Below are 24,214 nucleotides of genomic sequence, written 5' to 3'. Positions count from 1 at the left end.
CTCAGCTCCCCCTAAACCATACACCCCCCATAAAGGCAGCGTATCCACGAGCGTGCACACAAAATACAAGGTTCTTTAACGAATATCCCCTTAGAAAAAACCATCGTAAGACTGTGGCTAAGCAACTCACCGTTTTGAGAAGAATTCAAACTCCACAGACCCACAAATAGTCCTCTCCAGCGGATAGTTAAAACCGTCTGCCGACATACGCCAATTGACGTATAATCTGTGTGGCAACACCGTGGATTAAAGCCGTGGAGCAAAGCAAGCCTTTAGTGAGAATGTTAGGACAAAGGAGACATCAAATCCAAGGTGATAAGGTTAATTCTCTCCTTTCTTTATTTGTCGACAAGGAGAATCCAGAATGGTGACTGCAAGGGTCCAGGAACGCAGCACACTGCTACTCTCTAAACAACATGTTTATATACAGTATATTCGAAAGAGACGCTGTTTAACAAGAGCTCCTCCTCTGTCTCTTATCAGCCAATCGGGAGCTGAACCGTCGTGGCCGGGCGGACAGCTACTGCGCATAATGTACTAAGATCACACAGTACATGGGAGTCAATTTTGCAATATCTAATTTCAGTACAGAACCATGTTTCACAATGAAGTTTTGTTATTAGATTAATACTTTGTACAACATACACTTTAGAATGATACCAGGAATTACATTCTTATTCATCTGTAAACAATAGTTAACTTAAAAGACTTTAATGACACAGCATCCATTCATGTGAATACGTTTTACTTCTCCTGGCTTTTTACCTATATTAAACCTACACAGGCCGTAGTTAAATACTTTTGTTCATTTTAACTTCAGTATATATTTTCACATTTCAACCCAGTATTTTAACTGAGTCTGTAGCTCTGTTAGTAAAACAGGGCTGGGGGAGACACTGCTCTCACAGACATGTTAACTAGCTCCACAGGGTGGTGAGCCTCAACCGAAATGAATACAATGGGACAAAAGCTTTCTAGTCCAGGTGTCAACACATGCTTCTTTTGTTATCCAAAGTGAGGTGTTGTCTCTGTCACAGAGGCTGTCTTTACACTGTAAATGGCCAGGTTTCCCCCACTCTTCCTGTCCTGTCTTTTTGGGGAACATTGGGCAGACTTCTATATTTTAACTAATTCTGTGTACTAATTAAACAAGTGGAGTTCTGGCTCATTTTAGGTATGATTATGGCTGGACGATATACTTCAGTATCAAGAGATTCAATCGATGTCTGTGGTCACAAGAAAACACAGAATCATCTGTATAAACTCCATCAAATCAACAAATACTGAAATGATCTCTGTCAGAGATCCATTATCTGCTACAATTGCTGTGCCTGGGTGTGTACTGTACATCATACACTCCCCACAAGCGTGTTACAAAATCAGCTTAACGGGAAAAAAAAAGAAGCATTTTCTGGATGCATGGGTGAAATTTGAGCTCAAATCTTTTGCTCAAATTTCACCCATGCATCCAGGATTGCATCTGCTGTACACTGTGAAAAGAATGGTAGGAGGATCTCTGTAAATTTTGTCCTCAGAGATAGAAATGTCTTAATTTGATTCATTTAAAGCACCTGAGCAGGTCGTCTTTTAACCCATTAAGATCGGGAAAGATCTGCTATTCTTGAAAGATAGTGAAAATGTTTGCAAATCTTTGAATATAACATTTTTAAAGCGAACATGTGTACTCAAATCTTTGCTTCTGGGGGTCCCTGTAAGAAAAAAAGAAAAGAAAAAAAATGTTAGGATTTAGAAAACATTTTTAGAATCGGCCTCAGGTGGTCTCCTTAATGGGTTAAGCCAAAGGCATTTACACCACTGAAGGCCACAGATGATGACCCTGGGACAAGAGGGACACTTCATTATTTGAGAGGAGAAGCAGAATTGTCTCTATATCTTCATAAAGCTGTGGGTTGGAAGGTCGTCTTGTTCGCTGTTGACCTCTTGCCACCGGCCTGCATTTCTTTGTCTACATAAAAAAGAAAACAGCGCCCGTGTGGGAGGGAACACCTGAGTCACTATCAAAACAGAAATCCTTCTCCATGGATGAATGTCCTGTGGGAATGTAAACTGTGCTGCTACAGGTCAGGACGCTCCACTGGGTTCACACTTCACACCCTCCCGTGTGCAATTTGCCACCAGCTGGCTTGCAGTCATATGACTAATTTCTTTAGTTGTCAGTATCATGGTTGTGCTTCTTCAGCTTAACCACTTAAACCCCATATGGTTGAGAGAACCATTATGTTCAGGGCTCTATGCTAGTGTCTTTTCTGTTATGATGGGGGAAAGCTTTTGCTGAAAATAGCCGATGGACAAGCTCACAACGCGGCGCAGCGCGTCGCGTTGTGAGCTTGTCGAACGGGTATTTTCCCCACAACACGGAAGTGGTTAATATTGTGCAGCTTGTCTTTATATTAATTTGCAGTCTTTTGTGGCCTGATCGATCGAGACAAAAATTGGTTCGCTTGTCATTCGGACCCTTTGGAGACAGCCTGTGGAGTGGAAAATCCCAAATCGATTCGTGTTCCCAGTCCGCCCCTGTACAAACATAAATGACCCAATTAGCATTAATGATCAGCATCCTTTATCATAGCCATTCCCCCCATTGCCCTGTGTCTTTTCATACGCTCACTCAACCATAAAACATTGTCATCACACGAAAAGACATTGGCGGACATTGCAGCTAGTCTTCGGTGTGATCTGATTTGTCCATTTGTACAAGTTCGGAAACGTGCAACGCGTTGTGAGCTTGTAGATCAGCTGTTTTTTTTGGTGCATGACACTATATCAAAAATAGCAGATATACAAGCTCATAGCACGACACCGAGTGCCGCGCTATGAGCTTGTATATCTTCAATTTTTCAAAAAATCTTGAACATGAGAGAACATTTTTAACACAAATCTTTGCTTCTGGGGGTCCCTGGCACAACATATTTTCAGATGGGGCCATGGGGGGGAGGAGGGGGGGGGGGGGGTCCGCGGCCAAATATTGATCAATTTGGGGGTCCTTGAAACGTGAAAAAGGTTTGAGAACCACTGCTGTAACATGCTTTGTTCCCCCCCCAGCCTCCATTCCAGTGTGCTGCTCACAGAGCAGGGCTCTCGGCGGTCCAGCAACAGCACCATGCTGGAGGCGGGCTCTCTGGGGAGGTTGGACTTTGAGGTGTGCGACTTCTTCCTGTTCGGCTCTCCTCTGGGACTGGTGCTGGCGCTGAGGAAGACTGTGGTGCCGTCTCTGGATGGTGAGGAAGGCTTTCTTGCTCACTATTCTCATACATATTTATTTTTTATCCTTGTTTGCTTTCCTCCTCCTCCATACACATAACAAGAAATAATCACCAGTTTGCACAATCGCCTCTGTCGGACACTCTCCAAAACTGTTACTTTTCAGAAAAGGACTTTCCAATGGATTTTATGTAGTTATTATTTAGTCACAAGCTTCTGTTAATTGTTTACATTGGTTAGATATTTATAAAAACCCACAGACAGACTTAACCACTTTCACAATGTTTTCAAAAGTATTTTTGCAACTTTTGTGTGACACTGTAGTATGACTTGTAGTGTAGTCGAAAAATTGACGAAAAAACATAACGTTCAAATGCAGAGATATAGAGATGTATATCAAAAATAGACACAAAAAGCCAGATACAGTATATACTTTGTTGTATAACAGTGTCACGTGCCAAAATGAGCAGATCTACAAGCTAACAAAACGTTGTGAGTTTGTATATATTTGTAACACCTATTTAAGTTGAAAATGCATTATTTCTGTTTGGTGACCTGTCACACAACACTTTGTGCCGGGCCAGTGTTTCCCAAAAACTGGGTCGGGACCCATGTTTGGGTCGTGGACCCATTTTTATTGGTCATTGGTCGTACAAAAAATATATATATTTCAAAAGATTTTCAAAAAGCAATTCAAGAGAATTTCATAAATTTTCAAGAAAAAAATAAGAAATCTTTTAAGAAGTAGTGAAAATAGCAGATTGGCTATTTTCACTAATTTGGTTCCCCGGGAGACATCAAATTTCTCTACTGGGTCTCGAGCTAAAAGATTCGGGACCCCTGGTGTAGGCTACATGAGACCTCTTGAGGAAAGTGGCTTGATCATATCTCTGCTGTTCGGCAGAAACCAGCTAAACTCCAAAAGTTAATTTATCAGGAAATGAAAAAAACAAAACAAAAAGTGGACTTAGGAGGTTTTGTTCATCATTGATAAGAACAGCTGAATGGACCTCCAAGCTCACAATGAGGTTGGAGGTCAAAAGGGGGTGGAGCCTGGAGTCAGCAAAACCAGCTAACTCCACCCCCCTTTGGTGGAGTTAGCTGGTTTAGCAGAACGTTTGAGGATTCAATGGAGTTAGCTGGTTTTGTCAGAAGCGCTTTTTAATACTTTTCATTGGTTCAATATTATACCAACACACAGACGTAAAGGGTGTTCAATAGCACTGATTTATGGAAACAAATGCAGAAGCGGAAAAATTGAGTTAGCTGGTTTCTGCCGGACAGCAACAAAATATGTTTGATCATTAAATGTGTGTTGTAATGTCTCGCTGTCCCACCCACTCCCCCAGTACCTGCACTACGGCCGGCATGTCAGCAGGTGTATAACCTGTTCCACCCGGCGGACCCCTCGGCCTCTCGCCTGGAGCCCCTCCTGGAGAAGAGGTTCCACGTCCTGCCTCCCTTCAGTGTGCCGCGCTACCAGCGCTTCCCTCTAGGGGACGGAAACTCTGCTCTTCTAGGTACAGTGACTCCATGGTGTTTTTTATGGGTTCATTCAGACCAGTGCGGTGTTTTTCTCTCTTGTTCTATAAGGTTCTAGTGCTCAGTCTTTGTTCTGCACTAGGCTTTAAATTAATGAACGCACGCACGCATGCACACAGTACACACAGTACACACACACACACACACACACACACACACACACAGTAGTACACACACACACGCACACACACAGCCAATTGACCTGGTGTTGATTTTGGGGTTGGAACCCCCCCCCCAGTACACCAAAAGGGCACTGTGTGTAGGCAATACTGTCATCTTGTTCCCACCCAACTACTTTTGTGTAAATGATGTTGTGCCAAAGGCCACTTATTGTTATGGTGGTATGGGGGCGGGCCCAATGAATGTGTACAGTCTATTGAAGAAAGAGAAAAGAAATAAAAGGATCTAGAGAAGAATAGTTGCCGACGCGTTTCAGCCAAGCGGCTTCATCAAGGCAGAATCTGTTTGCACAGCTGTGCTGTCAAGTCAGGGTAGTAGCTTCCATTTGGAAAATATGAAGAGTTTCAGTTTTTAACCACTTGAACCCCAGCATACCTATTCTGGGGGGAACAAAGCTGTCTGAGTAGACGGAAAAAAGCTGTCCGATTACAGTTGTAACTCACGTCTGTTTCACTAAGATTAGAGTAATGGCATTATGGCCTGAAATCAATGTCTTCGTTTAGGCCTGGAAAAACCATGCCATCTAGTTAAAAAAAAATCAGAAAGTCTCTCAATTTTCAATTCAATTCAATTCAAAGGGCTTTATTGGCATGAGAAAACATACGTTTACATTGCCAAAGCAGAAAGCACAATACAACAATACAGAAATACAATCAAAACAAAAAATATGTACATTTGAAAGTCAGAATCTTCAATAGATCAATTTCTATGTACCAAGATCACTGGGTGATCTCTCTCACTGTAGGATTGCCCTCGCCCTTTGTGGTCAATTTGATGTGTCCAGTTCCCACTGCTTTTAGGGACTCATTGCTTCTTTTGTGTTTTTATTTCTTAGCCAAAAGAAAACAACAACCATACAATACAATATTGTATATTGTATGACATCCGGGTAGGACATGAAACTAACTGTAGTTGTACGGATTGCAGCTTTTTAAACATGCAGCGTGCACTGCCTGACAATCAAGACATGTTCAGGCCGCCTAGCCTAACCTTGGTAAAAAAAATGCTGTATAGTCTGAGCACTGCATTTTACACACACACACACACACACACACACACACACACACACACACACACACACACACACACACACACACACACACACACACACACACACACACACACACACACACACACACACACACACACACACACACAGGCTGATACAGATCTGTTCTTTATTCATGAATCATGTGTTCAGATTCTTTGTACTACTGTATGCATCTATGTAGTCTATATGTTGTAATTGTTGCCAGTCTTGCTAAATCACTTCAAATTCCTATATTGTCCAGTACTGTATGTTAGTCAGCTCATGTCTTTTGTCTTTTGTCTAGGGCTGCAACGATGGATTATTTTCTTGGCAATTATGTTACCGATTCCTTTTTAGATCAATCAAATAATAATAATGTTTTTGTTTGTTTTTTGCAACGAATTGACACAAAAAATCTAATCGATTTTTTCCCTTCACAATAAACTAAATAGTTTAGTCTAATTAACATTTAAGACCAGTGTTATACTTTGTTGTACAACGCTGTGTTGCAAAAATAGCGAACAACGCGTCACATCAGATCTGTTATTTTTTTAGAATGAAAAAAGTATCAATTGCACCTCCAAAATCAATCATTTTATTAGATTTTTTTTTCAAATGATCAATGAAATGGATTCATTGGATTAACTGTTGCACACCTACTTGTGTCTTCCATGTCTGTCTGTCTCTCCCTGCCGCCATCCACCCTCCTCCTATAGTGGAGACCATGCAGAGTAACCCCCACCTGCTGGACTGTGGGGGTGTAGCCCCCCACCGCTGCCAGGAGGGTGGTGTCAGTGAGACCTCCATCCCTGTCCCCGTCCTCAACTGGCAGGCACTGCAGCCCCCCGCAGAGAGTGTGTACCCACCCATTTGTTTTAACGTTGTCTGCTTCTCGTGTGTCAGTCAAACACCTTAGTGTTCCTTTTTAAAACACTGGTTCTCAAACGGTTTCATATCAAGGACCCCCAAATTATTTGGGAGCAATTTCAATTCGTTATTTTTGGCAAAGGTATACAGTAGATAGAGGGTCTTAAGTGGTGATTGGCCAGTTCATAGACGCCAAAAAAGGCATGTGGACTGATGTCTGCAAGGTCACTTACAGTATAGGACATACTGTACTGAAGTTCAGTGATTCTTGATGTATTTGGCCACGGACCCCCATCTGAAAATATTTTGTGCCAAGGACCCCCATACAAGATTTGTGTTGTTAAAAAGTTTCAAAAATATTCTAATTTTTGTAAAAAATAATAATAAATCACAATTTATTTTAAATAGCCGATCTACAATGCATCGCACCGTGATGCATTGTGAGCTTGTGGATCGGCTATTTTCAAACAACCGATGTACAGTATTACGGGTTTAAAGTGGTTGAACAGTTTTTTTATGCTATATTAACTAACTTGTCTGGGGACCTCCCTGTCACCCCCTCATGGACCCCCTGGCGGTCCCAGGACCCCCCTTTGAGAATCACTTATTTTAAAGCTGCAATCCATAACTCTTATGTCCTAAGCCGCGGATTCGAACCCCGGGTCTCCCTCCCGCAAGAGAGACTACATTTCTGCCGCTCTTCCAAGGTGCAATCCCCCCACTTGTCCATATTTACTATACCTTATGAGCTTCAGGCAGTACTAATTGGCAACCAGTGGGTGTCCTACCCCGGCACCAGGGTCAAATGTCTCAATGTCACCCACTGCAGATGTTTTGTATTAACATACTCTACCATATAGATTGATTAAGATAAAGTTACAAAAATTCTAATAAGTTCCGGATTGCAGCTCATAATAAAAATAACAATATAATAATAATAATAAGCTTTTACTCCGAGAGCGTGCAACTGTAACCAAATCTACCCCCACGGGTCCATTTGGTGACATTTGTACGCTCTCAGGGTTATAATTGGATACATTATCACTGGGGAGTTTAGTGTGTAGCTGCTAATAGCATTAATAATGTAATTGGTAATAATGGTAATAATCATAATTAAGTGAAGAGCTTCAATGCATTAGTCGGCACAGAGAATAATAATGTAACATAACATTATTATTATTTCTTTTCATACTAAAAGGGATACTTCACTTTCAAATAAAATAAACATTAAAAACAATTATTTAAAAAAAAAGAAAGAAGTTATGGCAAAATAAAGGCCCCCTCACGCATTAGAGTGTCCTACTAATGTGTGAGGGGGCTTTTATTTTGCCATAACTTCTTTCATTTTTTTTAAATAATTTTTTTTAATGTTTATTTTATTTGAAAGTGAAGTATCCCTTTAAGTAACGAGTACCACACCTGCATGTGTTGATTATCAGTGGTGTTAAGTACATTTACTCAAGTTCTGTACTTAAGTACAATTTTGAGGTATTTTTACGTTACTGGAGTATTTCCAAATTTCTGTATTTTGACTTCTACTCACTACATCTCAGAGGCAAATATTATGCTTTTACTCCAAAACATTTTTTAAAAACATGAGTTACTAGTTACTTTGTAGATTTGAATTATTATTACAAAACGTACATTACCCACTTCAGCCATACATTTCGGGCCATTTGAAAATAGCCGATCTACAAGCTCACAATGCGTCGCGATGCGACGCATTGTGAGCTTGTAGATCTGCTATTTTCAAAAATATTTTGTATACATGTTAAAACGTGTGAAACAGGACATTCTGCATATTGAGTACTTTCTACTTTTGGTACTTTTAAGTACATTTTGATACCAATATGTTTGTTCTTTTACTCAAGTAAATTTTGTATTCCGGACTTATACTTGTAACAGAGTATTTATACATTGCAGTATTGATAATAAATCAATTCTGTACTTTTTCCACCACTGTTGATTATTACCTCCACAGCGGACGTGCTCCACTCGCACTGTGGCGTGTTCGTGGAGGGCCAGTCCCCGTCCTCGCCGCTGCCGGGGGTCCCTCTCCTCAGGGGCCTCCGCAGGGCCAGCGAGGCCAGCATCGCAAGCCAGGTGTCGGGCATGGCCGACTCCTACACCTACACTCAGTACACCGCCTCCAGCATCACCAACAGTGAGTGTCTCTTTCCCTCCGTCCGCTTATTGTGTGAGGCTGTCGCTCATAATATCGTGCTGTAAGTCAGTCAGTGGTTCTCAAGTGGTTCATGTCCAGGACCCCCAAATTGACACTTATTAGCCCGCGCACCCCCATTTGAAAAGATATGCCAAGGATATATTTAACATGCATATACAGTTTAACATGCATTAGGCTACGGACACACATTTAATGGCATTTCTATCTCTGGGACCCCAATTTATATTGTAAAACCAATGTTAATTTAACTCAGAGAGTGTCCATTTGGTTCCATTTGTACACACTCTGAGTTACAGACCCATAAGGGTCCATTTGGCTCCTAACTATCATTTAGCTGGGGACCCCCTGGAACTCCCTCAAGGACCCCTGGGGGTCCCCGGACCCCACTTTGAGAACCACTGCTGTAAGTGATATTTCAATCATTGTGATATAGTGTTTGTTCAGTAATTGGGGGTCTCCCCTGTCTCTCTGGCGCTTTAGTAAGCAGAAAATATTTTGTTTAAGTCGGGTCACAAATTCTATCCAGTCAGGAGAGAGAGCTCAGGGTACAGGAAGTGAAACTGGAAGTGATGAAACCTAAACAATGTGGAACTGGTACACTATATAATTGAAGCTGATAAATGGGTTCTCTCTCTTGATTGAATAAGTATAAATCAGGCTCTTGGTTGTATGAAACAAGAATACCTAGCACACGACATCAACGCATGTTAGCCACAACTATTGTGTTACAGAAATTGATGTTTGGTGTTCATAACTGTCGTATTTTCATTTCCCCCATCGCCGACGGCCGCACCCCAGCACTCACATGTGAAGGTAGCACGTCTAAAGGGGTCAGCCTGTTGTCTCAGCTGGCAATAAACTACAATAAACTCGGCTTCGGGAGCCCATCCCCTCAGTCGCTTAAGAAAGTCCACCGCACTGTGATCCTGAGGCCGAATGGCGTGGAGTCTGAGCAGGGCTCTGACCTAGCCGTTGACCACACTGATATCTCCTCTGTCGTCACTGACACCGACGCTGCTGCTCCCCTACCGCCACCACCAGGGGCGCTGGAGTGCATAGAGCAAGGTACCCTGGACCCGGTAGTAGAGAGGATGTACAGGAAAGGAAAGACGCTACTGTAGTAGCCGCGTACACTTTCCTCGCCTTCCTATTATCTCCGCCAGGCCGAAGATAGGGGGAGATTACGTTCTCCCCTCTGTCTCTGTATGTCTGTCAGCATCAGCGTCAAATTTCTTGGGCACGCTGCCAGCAGGTCAAGGAACTCAATCCCTGAATATTTTTCAAATCCTTCAACGTGCGCGCGTGTGCGTACGTGTGAATCTGTAGCCTTCTAACCCACTGACTGTCCTCGGCTATGGGATCAGATCAGAGTACCCCAAGTCATGTCTTGCCCAATTATGGAGTTCCACCCAGCCTGGCGGAGATAAGCGCCTCACTGAGCGCACCTTTCTAGTTTCCTCCTACTGTATCTGTAATGAGTCTGACTCAACACACTTCCCACGTTGCTATCCACAACCTCCCTTGTCCTCCTGCTCTCCTCTGCTTCTCAGTAGACGACTCTTCAACTTGAACAAAGTCCTTATACTGTATGTTTGTGTTTTTGTTTCCCAGTGTGGAAGCTAATAAACCTCTTTAGAGCTACCTTCTCTCTATTAGTATGAATAGTGCTCCTAGTGCTGCTTTAAATACATTAGAAAAACACATTATACATTTTGTAGTGAAGAAACCTCTGAAACTGTGTTTATTTTCTGTACCTCTTTCAGCCTTTCTCAAACCTGAGCTACAGCACACAGTCAAATCCTCAATGTAAATTATACCTATTTGTAACTCAGAGAGTGTACTGTACAAGTGTAACCAAAAGTCCATTACTTTTGTACTTCCTTTTTAACCACATGAACCCTAGCTTCCCTATTCTGGGCTGAACATTCTGCGAAAATAGCCGCTCTACAAGCACACAACTTGTCGCAACGCAACATGTTGCGAGCTTGCAGAGCGGCTATTTTCAGTGAAGATACCTAGGGGGGGAAATGGGGCCTAGTATAGACCCCTGAGGGGTGTATACTAGCGTTTCGAGCTTGCAGATCTGCTACTTTTGATACTTTTGTGTGACGCTGTAGTATGATCAAGAAGGGCATTAAATTACGGGGAAAAAAAGTTCAAACATCGGAGATAAGAGGTTTCTGCCCTGTAGCCAGATGATCGGCGATCTCCGCCAAACCGAAACGTCTGGGAAATTGAACATAGGGGCTATAGATCGATCGACCACTAACAAACCTACCCCCCACTCTGTGTTGTAGTCGCATCGTGTTGGTGGGGCAGTAAGAGGATGGACTTTGCCCTGTACTGCCCTGACGCCCTCACAGCCTTCCCCACCGTGGCTCTGCCCCACCTCTTCCACGCGTCCTACTGGGAGTCCACTGACGTCGTCTCCTTCATACTCAGACAGGTGACCCCGTCATTCCACAATGAAAACCCCACCCATGACTGATGGCCAACAATCAGTGATGGAGGAAAAAATACTCACATTCTTAACTAGTAACTAAAGTTTAAAAATAATTGTAGTGGAGTAAAAAATATCATTTTTGACTTTGAGATGTAGTGGAGTAGAAGTACAGTACTTGTATGTAAATGTATTTAGTTACTTTACACCACTACCAACAATTATATCAAATCAAGTTTTATTTACATTTATAGCAATCGAAATTGACCAAAGTGCTGTGCATAGAAGGCATCAACAGAACAGACCTGAGCAACGACATAGTCACAGGACATGCAAAAATAAAAACATATGAAACAAGATAAAAGACATGGACTCAAACAACATTAAAAGCTAGAGAAAAGTCTTAAGGAGAGATTTAAAAACCCCAATAGTCTGAGCACTTCTAATGGGAAGGGGTAGGCTGTTCCAGAGCCTGGGGGCAGCAGCTGCAAAGGCACGGTCACCCCTGGTTTTTAGTCTAGTTTTGGGAACCTCCAGGGGCAATTTGTCAGCAGACCTCAGAGCCCTGACTGGGGCATATGGTTCCAAGTTCAGCGAGATAAGGAGGTGCCAGCCCTTGTAAAGATTTGACAACAAATAAGCGGACCTTAAAATCAATTCTGAAATGGACAGGGAGCCAATGGAGCGCAGCTAAGACAGGAGTTAAATGGTCTTGCTTTTCTCACGAGACCATATGGATAGTTCACCCCAAAAAAAAACATTTTTTCTATCGATTAGTCACCCCATGGAGACTTGAATTAATGGATATTTTTACGTTTTTGTCACATTCCTAAGCCAATAATTTGATGACCAGCGGACGGGTAGGCAGCGGTTCCGGTAGGAGACATAAAGGAGACGCTTTATGTCTCCTACCGGAACCGCTGCCGGTCATCAAATGAACTATCCCTTTAATTATACTGTTAAATCCTGAGATCAAATCCTGAGATCATTTAACTCTGAGATGGTACAAATGGTTAAATGAACCCTGAGGATTTTACTGTGTAGTTATCCTACAATTTTTACTTCCTGACACAATAATGCACGTTTCACCTTTTTTCAACCGAATCGTCATATAATTAATATCATATAAACTCACTAATGCTCATTTATATAAGATGGTACTATTTCTGTCTACTCACTCTGTGTCTCAGAGCAGAGGTGGGCTGTGGACAGTTAAGAAACCTGCTTACCAATGATATCATTGGTGGGGACTCCAAGCTAATAGAAGAACTACAACCCTAGAGAGTTGGCTCACTGAAATATGATGTCATCGGTAGGAAAATGACCAAACTATCCACAGTCCACCTTTGAGACCCTGATTATGTAAAGAGAAATGGCATGCCCCATTAGTGAGTACCCATTAGACGGAGATAATGTTGAAAAAGGTAAAATATTTATTTAAAATCTAAAATGGTCTTTGTTTTAGGTGATGAGACATGAGAGCTCCAGCATTCTGGAGCTGGACGGGAGAGAGGTTTCTGAATTCACTCCATCCAAGCCCCGCGAGAAATGGATCCGCAAGAGGACGCATGTTAAGATCAGGGTGAGGCCTGATAAATAAAGATATGTCTATTGGCAGATCAGAATAATCATCTGAACTGAATTTGGACACTGTGCTGTAATTCGTGTCACCTTCTCTCATTGGTCATGCATTTCAACTTATGTGGGAATTAGTGCAGTTTTGCCTGTATTATATTAGAATATTGACGTTTTCCATGATTGTGTGTATCAGAATGTGACGGCGAACCACAGAGTGAATGACGTTGTCTTCACGGAGGACGGGGTTCAAATGGTGACGGGACGCTTTATGTACGGTCCGCTGGATATGGTCACCCTGACTGGGGAGAAGGTAATGACAACAATGATACTGAAAGATATGGGTTAACCCATTCAAACCGGGAACGCATCTGTGTAACCACTTTATCCATATTTTATACTTAGGCTATTCAAAAATAGCAGATGTACACGCTCATAGCTCATAGACATTTGTAGAATCCCCAGAAGCAAAGATTTGAGTTACAAATGTTTGCTTGAAAAATTAAATATATATAGATATTCAAAGATTTGCACAAATTTTCACGATTTTTCAAAAATAGCAGATCTACAAGCTTGTACAGAGCTCGTAGATCTGCTATTTTTGAATAGCCAAAGAAATCTAAAAATGACACAGATTCTTTCCCGGTCTTAACGGGTTAAACAATGTTATGATGATACATGTTTGTAATTGTTAAAGTATAAAGTATAGAAGTAGGAAATTAGGCTGTCCTCAACTACAGTAATTTAATTCTTGGTCGACTAATATTCATAAGAATTTGTTGACTAATCTATTAGTTGATTTAATCAACAAATGTGTTGTTCATGTTTGTTTGAGTCGAGCCTTTTCAGGTCGGTGAGGTTGACAACTGAACATTCTAATTTCACAATGGCTACTGACTATTGAAAGTTATAGACTAGGCAGAACTAAAGGAAATCTGTCATTTACAAGAGGGTGTGCTCATCATTTCTGAAGAACTAATTAATTCAGCATGAAAACGGGAGAGGGAAAAACCTTCATTACTACAAGGGGGGACATTCAGTTTCAGCTACACCCAGCTGATGGCTGCTCAGATGGTTATGATGAGCGTTCGGGAGGAGCTGTTATGGGTTAAGTGTCTTGCTCAGGGACACTTCGACACATAGCCGGGGCCGGGAGGTGAACTGGCGACCTTCTGTTTCCCAGATGGTCTATCTACCCATTCAGCTACTATACGGCCGCCATGAAAAAAGCATTAAAAAAGACTAATCAACCGACTGATTAATTGATTATGCGGAGACAGCCCTAAGCAGTGTGTGTGTATGTGTGTGTGTGTGTTTTCATCCCGCTGAAAGGTTTTTTTTGTATTGTTGTTGTTTGTGCCAGATTGACATCCATATCATGACTCAACCGCCATCTGGAGAGTGGGTGTACTTTGACACAGAGCTCACCAACAGCAGTGGACGTGTCTCCTACATCATTCCTGGGAATAAAAAACTGGGTATTGGCGTATATCCTGTGAAAATGGTGGTCAGGTAGGCTTCGTTATGGTTTTTCATAATGACAAATGCCTGTTAAGCAATAATGCACTTGTGATCATGCTATACCCTGAGATATTGGCACTGGTGTGCTGCTGTCCCAGGCACGAGGCTGAAGGAGGCTGAGTTCTGTGCTGTAGATTCCCTTTTCGACTGCACCCAGGTCTTCATTTATAAGTGGGATAAACCACTGATTCAGCCCCTATCTTGGCTATTTTTAGACACAGGCTGGTCATCAGTTTTAGGTTCGTTGTCATCAAACGTTACATGTAAATGAATTTGCTCGAAGCTCAGTGGATTTGTCAAAGTCGTTTCTGACAGCTCTGCAGCTGTTGCTATGTTACAGGTATAATAAAGGAAATAAGGTGGACTGATACTTTATTATTATGCAGTCTGAATGCTGTTATCAGGACATATTGGATGTCTTTAGGGTGTCTCTCAGTGTGAGGTCAGAAGTAAATGTGTTATAATTGAGTTTTTTAAACCCTTTACCAGAGTCCCCCAGGAGTCTATACTAGTCTATACCTCCTTTTCTTCTCTTTACACTAAACCTCTTGAATGCAAAAACAGGAGAGATGGGGCCCAACAACTGAAAGAGAATCAATTGATTAAGAACACTTTTCAACCTATACAAGTCTTGTGTTAGGGGCCGTGTGTTCTGAGACATTCTGAGTGTTTTTTGAGCTTCAAGCTTCTTTCTGCCATGCATTTCTAGGGTAAAGACATTCTAGGAGCGCTCCTCTTCCCTGCGCCGAGCATCGCGTTTGGTTTGAGCACTCTCAGCGTCCAGCGCTTTTTTTTTACCAGAGCGCTCTGGGCGCCCCTCAAGTAGAAAATAATTCCATCTTTGGAGAGGAGCACCGCTCAACAATGTCACTTATTCCGAACGACCACTTCAAATCGGGGAGAGGCGGGACCAATGTGGAAAACTGTGATTCACTGTTATCAAACGCTTTCTGTGGATACGGTCCATGAAGCTGTACAGTATATCGTCGCTGTCGGGCAGAAACATTGTATCTCTGTATTTCAACTTAGTTTTTTTTTGTAAATTGATGCCCTACTTCATCATACAAGAGTGTTACACTATTTTATATATATTTTTTAAATAGTAATAAAAAAAGAACAGTTTTGCACATCACAGCAACGATAGTATACAGTACATACAGTGCTGTTGCCCATGAATGATGTGAGTAGTCTACTGCACTATATATAAAGCAGCGCTATTATGAATAAAGAGACTGCTTCCTTGCATTGGAAAAAATATAATTTACTTTTTCTATTTTTTCTCAAAGTTATACTTATCATCCATGTCCCTTTCCTTCCCTTTGTTGTTCTGTCACAGAGGTGACCATACGTTTGGTGACAGCTATCTGACCGTGTTGCCACGGGGAACAGAGTTCGTGGTCTTCAGCATTGATGGGTCCTTTGCTGCCAGTGTATCTATAATGGGCAGTGACCCCAAGGTCCGAGCAGGAGCTGTGGATGTTGTCAGGTAACACATATATCATTTTATACTGTCTGTCTACTCTACTGTGGGTTAGGAGTAACTTTGCTAGATAAATATATAGTACACACACAGCCCATGGGGGTAAATGTCAGATACAGATTATTTGCTTCTTGCTCATTTTATTTGTATTACATTGGTTTCTAAAAATGTTACTCTCTTATAGCATAAATGGAGAAATACAGTATATAAGGGCTTTCTAATCTGGTACAAAATCTTAATTGTATTACCAGAAACCTAGAAAGGTGTCATTTGTATGATAAATATTTCCCCATGTATAGTGTACCAATGCCAATTCATCTTGCCTAGAGTCTTGTATTAGGCTTTGAGTAATGCATAATTTCCATCATACAACATTGTCACCAACTGAAAAGAACCAATCTACAGACACTTTTGGAGTGTGACATTGGCACACATTGAGGTATAGTGTAAATCCGGCTTGTTTTTCTTCTTCCCTGGCAGACACTGGCAAGACCTGGGCTATCTGATAGTGTATGTGACAGGTCGGCCTGACATGCAGAAGCAGCGTGTGGTGGCCTGGCTGTCTCAACACAACTTTCCACATGGGATCGTCTCTTTCTGTGACCGTCTGGTCCACGATCCACTCAGACACAAGGCTTCCTTCCTCAAATCCCTCATCTGTGAGGTATGTATGGAAGGCTATGTCATTTACGTACGAAATCACACATTTTAACTGTGAAAATAGTAGATCAACAGTACAAGCTCACAAGGTGTCTCAATGGCATGCCTTGTGAACTGCTATCTTCACAATTTTCTGAAATAGTGGTTTATTCATGTGTTCATGTATTTTTGTAAGATTGGTTCCCGGGGGTCCCTTCCTTGAAATGTAGAGGAGTCAAAAGCAATAAATCTTACCATTTGGGTAACACTTTACTTCAAGGTCGGGTCTATAATGCATTATAATCACATTTATAATGCATTATAATGCACTTATAAGGTGTTATAACACTCGTTTAAATGTCCTCATGAATGACAACTTATAACAAGGTTTATGAAGTATTATATTGTTATTGCGAACGCAGCGCAAGTGGAGCTTACTATGACACCGTGCTCGGTGTGTGTCTCTCTGCGTCTCTGTGTGCAGTATTGTGTGCACTGCCTGTGTGCAGCCAAGTAAATGTCCAATATAGACGTACCATACATCAAATGAAAGGTCTTTGAAAACTGAACACACCTGTCAAGGTTGCGTTTAAGCCCGCCCCCTCCCCCGGAAGCCACGCCCCGGAGAAGGCTCCTAAAAACTCCCCATTGAAACCCCATGTTAAATGAAAAGTGCCCGAATCGCTCCGAAACTTTTTCTACCCCCCCTAAGTGGGGGTCTACGAACAAATGTCTCGGGCTCGGATTTTGGCTCCGCCCCCCGGAAGTGGGTGAAACAGGCACTTCAAACACTTTGTTGAATTGTTAACATAAAAAGTTTTTTTTGTGAATTTGTATTTTTCTAAGATGCTCCTTTTAACGCAGATTATTTTTGTATTTTTTATATATTTTTTTATTGGTTACTTTTTTTTTAATAATATTTTTTCATTATTATTATTATTTTTTGGCGTTTGCTTCCCGCGTTCGCGCATCTTACTTGTATAATTCTAGTTTAACTTTGTTATAAGTTGTGAATAATGGATAACTAGAAAAAGTGCTCCTCGGAGCACAGGTCTCCGCCAGGTCAGGTAGGTTATTGTGGCCTCGGATGGACGGACAGGGTGCAAAACATACTCTCTCGCCATGCCTTTCGGCCTGGCGGAGACAATTATAAACATTTATAACAAGTGTTATAATGCCTTATACTGTAAGTGCATTATAATGCATTATAAATGTGTTTATAACGCATTATAGACCCAACCTTAATATAAAGTCTTATACAACTAAACAAAAAAATAATACTGAAGTAAAGTACAGTAGTCGGGTAAATGTACTTTGTTACTGTCCACCACTAGGGATATTCAGAGCAATATATGATTTATGAAACCAAATGTGTTCTTTTTTTAGGCCCATATGAAGATATTTGCTGCATATGGCTCCACTAAGGACATCTCTGTGTACACGTCTATTGGCCTACCACCATCACACATCTACATAGTTGGAAGACCCACCAAAAAGATGCTGCATCAGTGTCAGGTATGCTATAGTGCAGTGTTCCTCAAATGGGGTACTACTACACCTTGTGGTAATTTGTGGTACTCCTACGGTTACATATACTCTCATAATGGTTATTGGTTATGACCAATTTAGCCCATGTTCATGAAATCAGATAAATCTGGAAACTGACATACACGTTTGAAAAATATTTTATACTGTATGCCATATACTTTGAATGCAACCAATAGTCAATATATGGCAGCCACCTGTCAATACAAAAAAAAGAAGTTTCCATTTTGTGAATATTAAAATCAAACAAAAAAATATATATATGCAGTATGTGGACAATTAAAAGCTAAGACAGAAACACAAAACATCAGTCACAATCAGTATCAGGAAGAATGGTTTGTGCTGTTGAAAAAATTAAGCAAGAATGCAAATTTCCATCTATAGCCCCCTACATAAAAACAGGCAAAAACAACATAATACACTACAAGAAACACAGTAAAGTACAAATGGAGGAAAGCGGTAAACAGTAGAAGAACGTAATTTTAGCCTATTTTGAAATGTTCACAGCTTTGTTTGTCCATCATCCATTTGATTGTTCCCGCTAATGCTTCCCTGAACTGAATAGTGTATTTTATGCAAATGTTGTGCGTCTGAACTGCACCTCACAATCCCCTCTGGTTGCTTGCGCTAATGCCCCTGTTTGGCTATCGAATATCCACTTACAATCCGGGAACGCATCTGTGTCACTTTAGATTTCTTTGGCTATTAAAAAATAGCAGATACAAGCTCATAGCGTGGCACCGAGTGCCGCGCTATGAGCTTGTAGATCTGCTATTTTTGGAAAGATTGTGAAAGTTTGTGCAAATCTTTGAATATATATTCCACAAACAGTTTTTTGGAAAAAAAAACAATTTTGCTATATCAGTGGTGCTCCAACTTCTCCATGTCAAGGACCCACAAAATTTATATTTGGCCGCGGACCCCCATCTCAAAATATGTTGTTCCAGGGACCCCCAGAAGCACAGATCGGAGTTAAAAATGTTCGCTTTAAAACAAAAAAAATAAATAGCCAAAGACATAAAATGACACTGATGCGTTCCAGGTCTTAATGGGTTAAATGTATTTTAGTGGCTTTGCTCTAATTAAGTGTATTAACCGTGAAATGTTCTGAATGACCAAATCAATTCAATCTGGTCCCAGTTCATCCCTGACGGCTACGCCAACCACCTGTCCCAGCTGGAGCTCTGCCAGAGGTCCCGCCCCGCCAAGTCGAGCGGCGCCCGCATGATCCTCCGCAAGGGGAGCTTCGGACTGGGAGCCGCCGGAGGAGACTACCTCCGAAAGCGCAACCACGTCTTTCGCACAATTTCTTCTCAGCCCGGCGGAGGAGTGGCGACGGGCAGCGGCACTACCGCCGCCGGCTCTCCCTGCCAGCCCGGAGGACGGACGGAACGCACGCTGAGCCAATGCGACATCGAGCGGGAGCGAGGGATCGCGGCGACGGCGACCCAGAGGAGCATGAGCATAGCGACAGGGTGCTGGGGCCGTAGCGGGAGCCAAAAGGAGGGCAGCGGAGGGTTACTGAGTCCCAAATAAAATTCACATACTGTAGACTTAATATGGGCTTTTCACACGGGAAGACTGACGCGGCTAGTAATTCATTTTCAATGAGATGTGAGCGTTCAGGTAGTGGTGGGGGGACGGGACAGGACGTTTGTGTCGCGTTCGTGCTCGACTTGCGCACACTTTGTCAAGAGTTGAAATATGTTGACTTTTTTTTCAAAGAAATGCATCTGTTCACATGAGGCGAGCAGTGGATCCCCACAGATCCAAGTGAGAAGGCAGGTGTAGTGCCGCTTTCCATGTGAAAAGCCCTGGTACCTATAGAAATTAGACCACAATGATCTCTGGATTACTACTTGAAGAGAGGCAGAGGAAGAGGATGGGTTAACAAAGGAAAACTAGCAAAAGAAACAACAGATAATGGTCAGGGATACATACAGTACATGAATGGCTCACGTAGACAGACGATCGGAAATTTCTGGGGACATCTAAACTCAATGTAGTGGCGAGAATTGGGTGGAAACTATTCAGATATAGAAGAAGAATAACTACAGGGCGCCCCTTAACATTGGGACTGTGATATTTGTTTTCAAAGCAATGTGCGTAGGTTTGTTGGCAGACGTTTTTTCCAACTGTTCTATCCACTACACTGAATTTAGATGTCTCCGCACGTATCAGTTGGTGGAGATCTCGGGTCGTCTGGCTACGAGAGAAGAATACAGATGTAGAAGAAGCATGACAGCTTTGGAATATAGCACGAAGGACACGTTTGATTGTAATGGAAGAGACAACCAAGATCCTTTGAACAATGGACAATTCTTCTGTAGCACGAACGACACAGTAAACTTTTATAGAAACACAGTACATCATCACTGGCCAAAAACGAAGACAAAGACGACGAAATAAATGAAATATTGTAAGCCTTAATCAAATCTCCTGTCACAGATATCCCTCAGTGAACACATTTTACGGGCCAAACTCACAGACACGCACAAGCTCAGGACAAATTAGCCGGACACGCTCATAAACATGAATGTCAGGACAGTCATTTTGGTAGCCATGGCAACAGCTAGGCCAGCTATTTTCAACTCTATTTCTCTGACTATTTCAGCCGAGTTATGTGTGAAAATGCGACCCTCCAACTGCCTGGCAATAAGTAGCAGAAAACATTTCACTTTTCACAAGAGAGACATTGTGTGTCCCAAAAGGAGAAAGGAGACAAGAAGAAGAGTTGTGAATCCTGCTGTGACTGGGGCTGTTACAGAGACGTACCCTGTGCTCGTCTCTTTCACGGAGAACATTTTACTAGTGTTCTATTTTAAGAATGTTGCGTCCAAAATGAAGTTGCAACCTTGCTGCAGCTCCACCCTTTACAAGACACTGGACTATCATTTATTTAAGCATGGTCTACGGGCCATTCAAGGCCTTAATATCCAATGACAGATTTATAGTAATCCACAGACAGAAATTAAGGCAGAAAAGAGGGCATGCAGTGACACGGTGACATTTTTAATTCTGTACAGTCCACAGCAACAATCCCTTTATCTGGTCATCTGCTTGCAGTACCTCCGAGCCCCCTGCTGGTGGTGTTCTCTGCTCTCCACAAAACGTTGCTGCTAAGAGACATTTCATCGTGATGTGCACCCTTGCTGTTTTCTTTTAGCTTTTTTAAGCTATTTATTTTTGTTCTTACTTTCACATTGCACAGCACCCAGTAAAGCTCAACTTATACTTATGATATGATTTTAATAAAACAATATTTTATGTCGTACTACCATACTTTGGGAAAGGCCACACAAGGCCTGTGTGGGGCCTACTTGGCAGGAAGTTTTCCAAACTGTAAAAACGAACAGACCAAGAAGTGGGGGTGAAGCAGGCGAAGTATATCCGTGAATATTGGCGGGAAAGGTCGCAGAAATTCCCCCTTGCTCTCTTTGTGGCGAAGGCGGAATCTGACAGGAGCAAACGTGTCTGCTTGCATTTTGTTGTACATTTTAATACATGGGTGTGTGGAAAGGGAGATGAGAGAGATGTACAGTAGCCTACACCTCAGATTCCTATACTTCAAAATCAGATGTGTAGCCTATCTGGTGAAGCCACCATCGGTCATTAGCGACCTATTGCTTAATTTATACACTGTCGTCTTCAACGAAGTATAAATCAGGCTTATCAGTGATTTTACTAGGCTACAGCTGCTGCTTGTACTTCACAATGTATTATAGTCTACCTACTGCTATTTTATGGCCATGTTTTTATGAGCTATGAGCAGGTACATTGTACAGTAGAAGAGAGTGCCTAAGTTTGTGCTCCTGAGTGTAGTTAACATTAACTATCTGCAAACCCAAACACAAAAGCCGAAATCATTCTCAAATACTTGTATTTATTCAACTGTGTAGCCTCATTGTTGTTTTGCACTAGTTTTACGGTCGAAAATATATTTACCACCTCATGTTTCTACATGTTATGTGACGTTTGTAGTGCATGCCTAACCTTTTATTTATTTCAGGGCATAATTGCTGGTATGCACACTTCTTTCTGTACAATTTGTCAGGACAACATGACATCTAAGTAAACGTGCCAAAACTAAACAAACGTGGACAGCTTCAGGTTGAGAAGCCAGTGTTTCGGTCATATCCAACCTTTCCTTATAGTAGGCTAGTCTTGGGAGAAGCCATGGCCATTTGTAACGAGAGCATGATTTTCTGAAACAAATGGATAGATCTTTTGGTTTTTTTACTCAATTTTAAATGTGCCGCTAATATGATCTGATGACTGTAATATTTTTAATCCGTTGTCCGCATCAACAATGAATGTACTGTATGTCAGTTCAACAAAGTATATCGATGTCCATTTATGAATTCAGAGCATTATAGGTGAAGCATGTCGCTGTAACTCTTAGACTATGCCACAATTATGCTTGCAAGTAGTACAGCTGTAAAGAACTTATCACCGTAGCTATACCATAGATGTTATGCTGTAGTTGGCATTATCCTAGCGACTGTAGTTGTAACCGTGGTTTTATACTTCGTCGTAGGACGGTATCATTCTGCCGAAAACTGCCAAACTAGAGGCGTTGTGAGCCTCTAGATTGACTATTTTCTGCTATTTCCGTCATACGACGAAGTAGCTTATAAATCAGGCTTTTGGATACATCCCTGTTGCCAGCTTTAGGACTACTGGCTGTCGATGAGTTGAATGTATGCCTGTTTGAACCTCTAGTAGTCCGGACTGTTGATGAGCCATGGATGTGTCAATGTACATACTGTATATGTATTATATGTGCGTATGTAGTACTTCAATGGTTATTTATTTGCATAATACAAATCATAAAAGGTAAAGGTGGAATTTTCAGGTGAATTACATTCGAAATATGTAGCATTTTGTCAATTTGTCAGTCATTTTGTTTAAATGTTCTAGGACCAACTGAATATTTTTGTTATTTTCTTTTTATGATTCTACCAGTCAGTTCTAACCAGTGCAATATTATTGTCCCAATCATAGTGAGGCATAACCTCCACAAGTAGAGATCACTGCAGGGGTGTTCTCTGCTGTGTAAAGCCACAGGGAATTCCAAGTATGAACACACACGCACACACACGCACACACACACACACACACACACACACACACACACACACACACACACACACACACACACACACACACACACACACACACACACACACACACACTACTGTACCTACAGTATAGTTAGGAGAATGTCACCTTTTAAAATGGATTTATATTCTAGCCACTGTTGACCTATTCTGCAGTTTCGTTACAAAGTGTTCAACGATACACATTTTATATCGCAGACTAAACTATTTTTCAAATTGGGAGTATTTTACAAAAGCCTTTGACCAATACCGTTGGCACGTTTTCAATCAGTAGGCCTAATGGAGTGCACAGGGAAGTGAAGCCCCCACCCAAACAAAAGCTGCTATCTTTCAACAAGCTGTTGCGTGCGTCATCATCCACACAGATTGGACCTACTTGACTTGTCTTTCTTTACAAATATAAAACAATTATGTTAACCGCATGAACCCTAGCCTCCCTAATCTCGGACCGAGCATTCGGCTAAAATTGCAGATCTACATATATACATATATTGTAGTGGGAAAAAAGGAGGGGGTCTAGCATTGACACCTGGGGGACTCCGGTCTACTAAGTATGGGTTCAAGTGGTTTTAATCACCATAAATGTTTTATGAAATACTACAATGTGTAATCCTGAGTGTTAATTTTACTCTGAAATGTACAAATGTAATCAAATGATTTGATTACATTTGTACATTTCTCAGAGTTACAAATGGATACATTAATTTCAGCAAGACCATGCTATTAATTACATTTCCCTTAATATCAATGAAACAGGAATGACAGAAATAACAGAAATGATACACTCACAGGCCTCCATTTTATCTTCTCTAGTGCCCAGTCCAGTATTACTTGTAGTTCTCACAATAATATTATTGATAAAGTACAA

At 41.6% G+C, this 24,214-nt stretch overlaps 1 protein-coding gene across 4 annotated transcripts in view; it reads left to right on the top strand.

The window, feature by feature from the left end:
- pitpnm2 (phosphatidylinositol transfer protein, membrane-associated 2) overlaps positions 1 to 23,316 on the top strand; it is a 90,368-nt gene extending 67,052 nt beyond the window's left edge. For 3 of the 4 annotated variants that reach the window (XM_080418879.1, XM_080418878.1, XM_080418880.1), the window contains exons 16-28: positions 3,064 to 3,239; positions 4,572 to 4,742; positions 6,691 to 6,828; positions 8,823 to 9,005; positions 9,825 to 10,091; positions 11,324 to 11,472; positions 12,932 to 13,048; positions 13,238 to 13,354; positions 14,405 to 14,553; positions 15,899 to 16,048; positions 16,523 to 16,706; positions 18,068 to 18,196; positions 19,367 to 23,316. In XM_080418879.1, the coding sequence (XP_080275005.1) occupies positions 3,064 to 3,239; positions 4,572 to 4,742; positions 6,691 to 6,828; positions 8,823 to 9,005; positions 9,825 to 10,091; positions 11,324 to 11,472; positions 12,932 to 13,048; positions 13,238 to 13,354; positions 14,405 to 14,553; positions 15,899 to 16,048; positions 16,523 to 16,706; positions 18,068 to 18,196; positions 19,367 to 19,762 (2,326 nt within the window). In that variant the 3' untranslated portion in view covers positions 19,763 to 23,316. The remainder of the gene's footprint in view (positions 1 to 3,063; positions 3,240 to 4,571; positions 4,743 to 6,690; positions 6,829 to 8,822; positions 9,006 to 9,824; positions 10,092 to 11,323; positions 11,473 to 12,931; positions 13,049 to 13,237; positions 13,355 to 14,404; positions 14,554 to 15,898; positions 16,049 to 16,522; positions 16,707 to 18,067; positions 18,197 to 19,366) is intronic. The other variant, XM_080418881.1, reaches the window with a different exon arrangement.
- The last annotated feature ends 898 nt before the right edge of the window (positions 23,317 to 24,214 follow it).

Source organism: Gymnoscopelus braueri (genome assembly GCF_963280865.1).
Source record: "Gymnoscopelus braueri genome assembly, chromosome: 22".
In the NCBI taxonomy this organism is placed as follows: Eukaryota; Metazoa; Chordata; class Actinopteri; order Myctophiformes; family Myctophidae; genus Gymnoscopelus; species Gymnoscopelus braueri.
The sequence above is the reverse complement of the archived record's forward strand: the minus strand, read 5'-3'. Positions and strand labels throughout refer to the sequence as shown.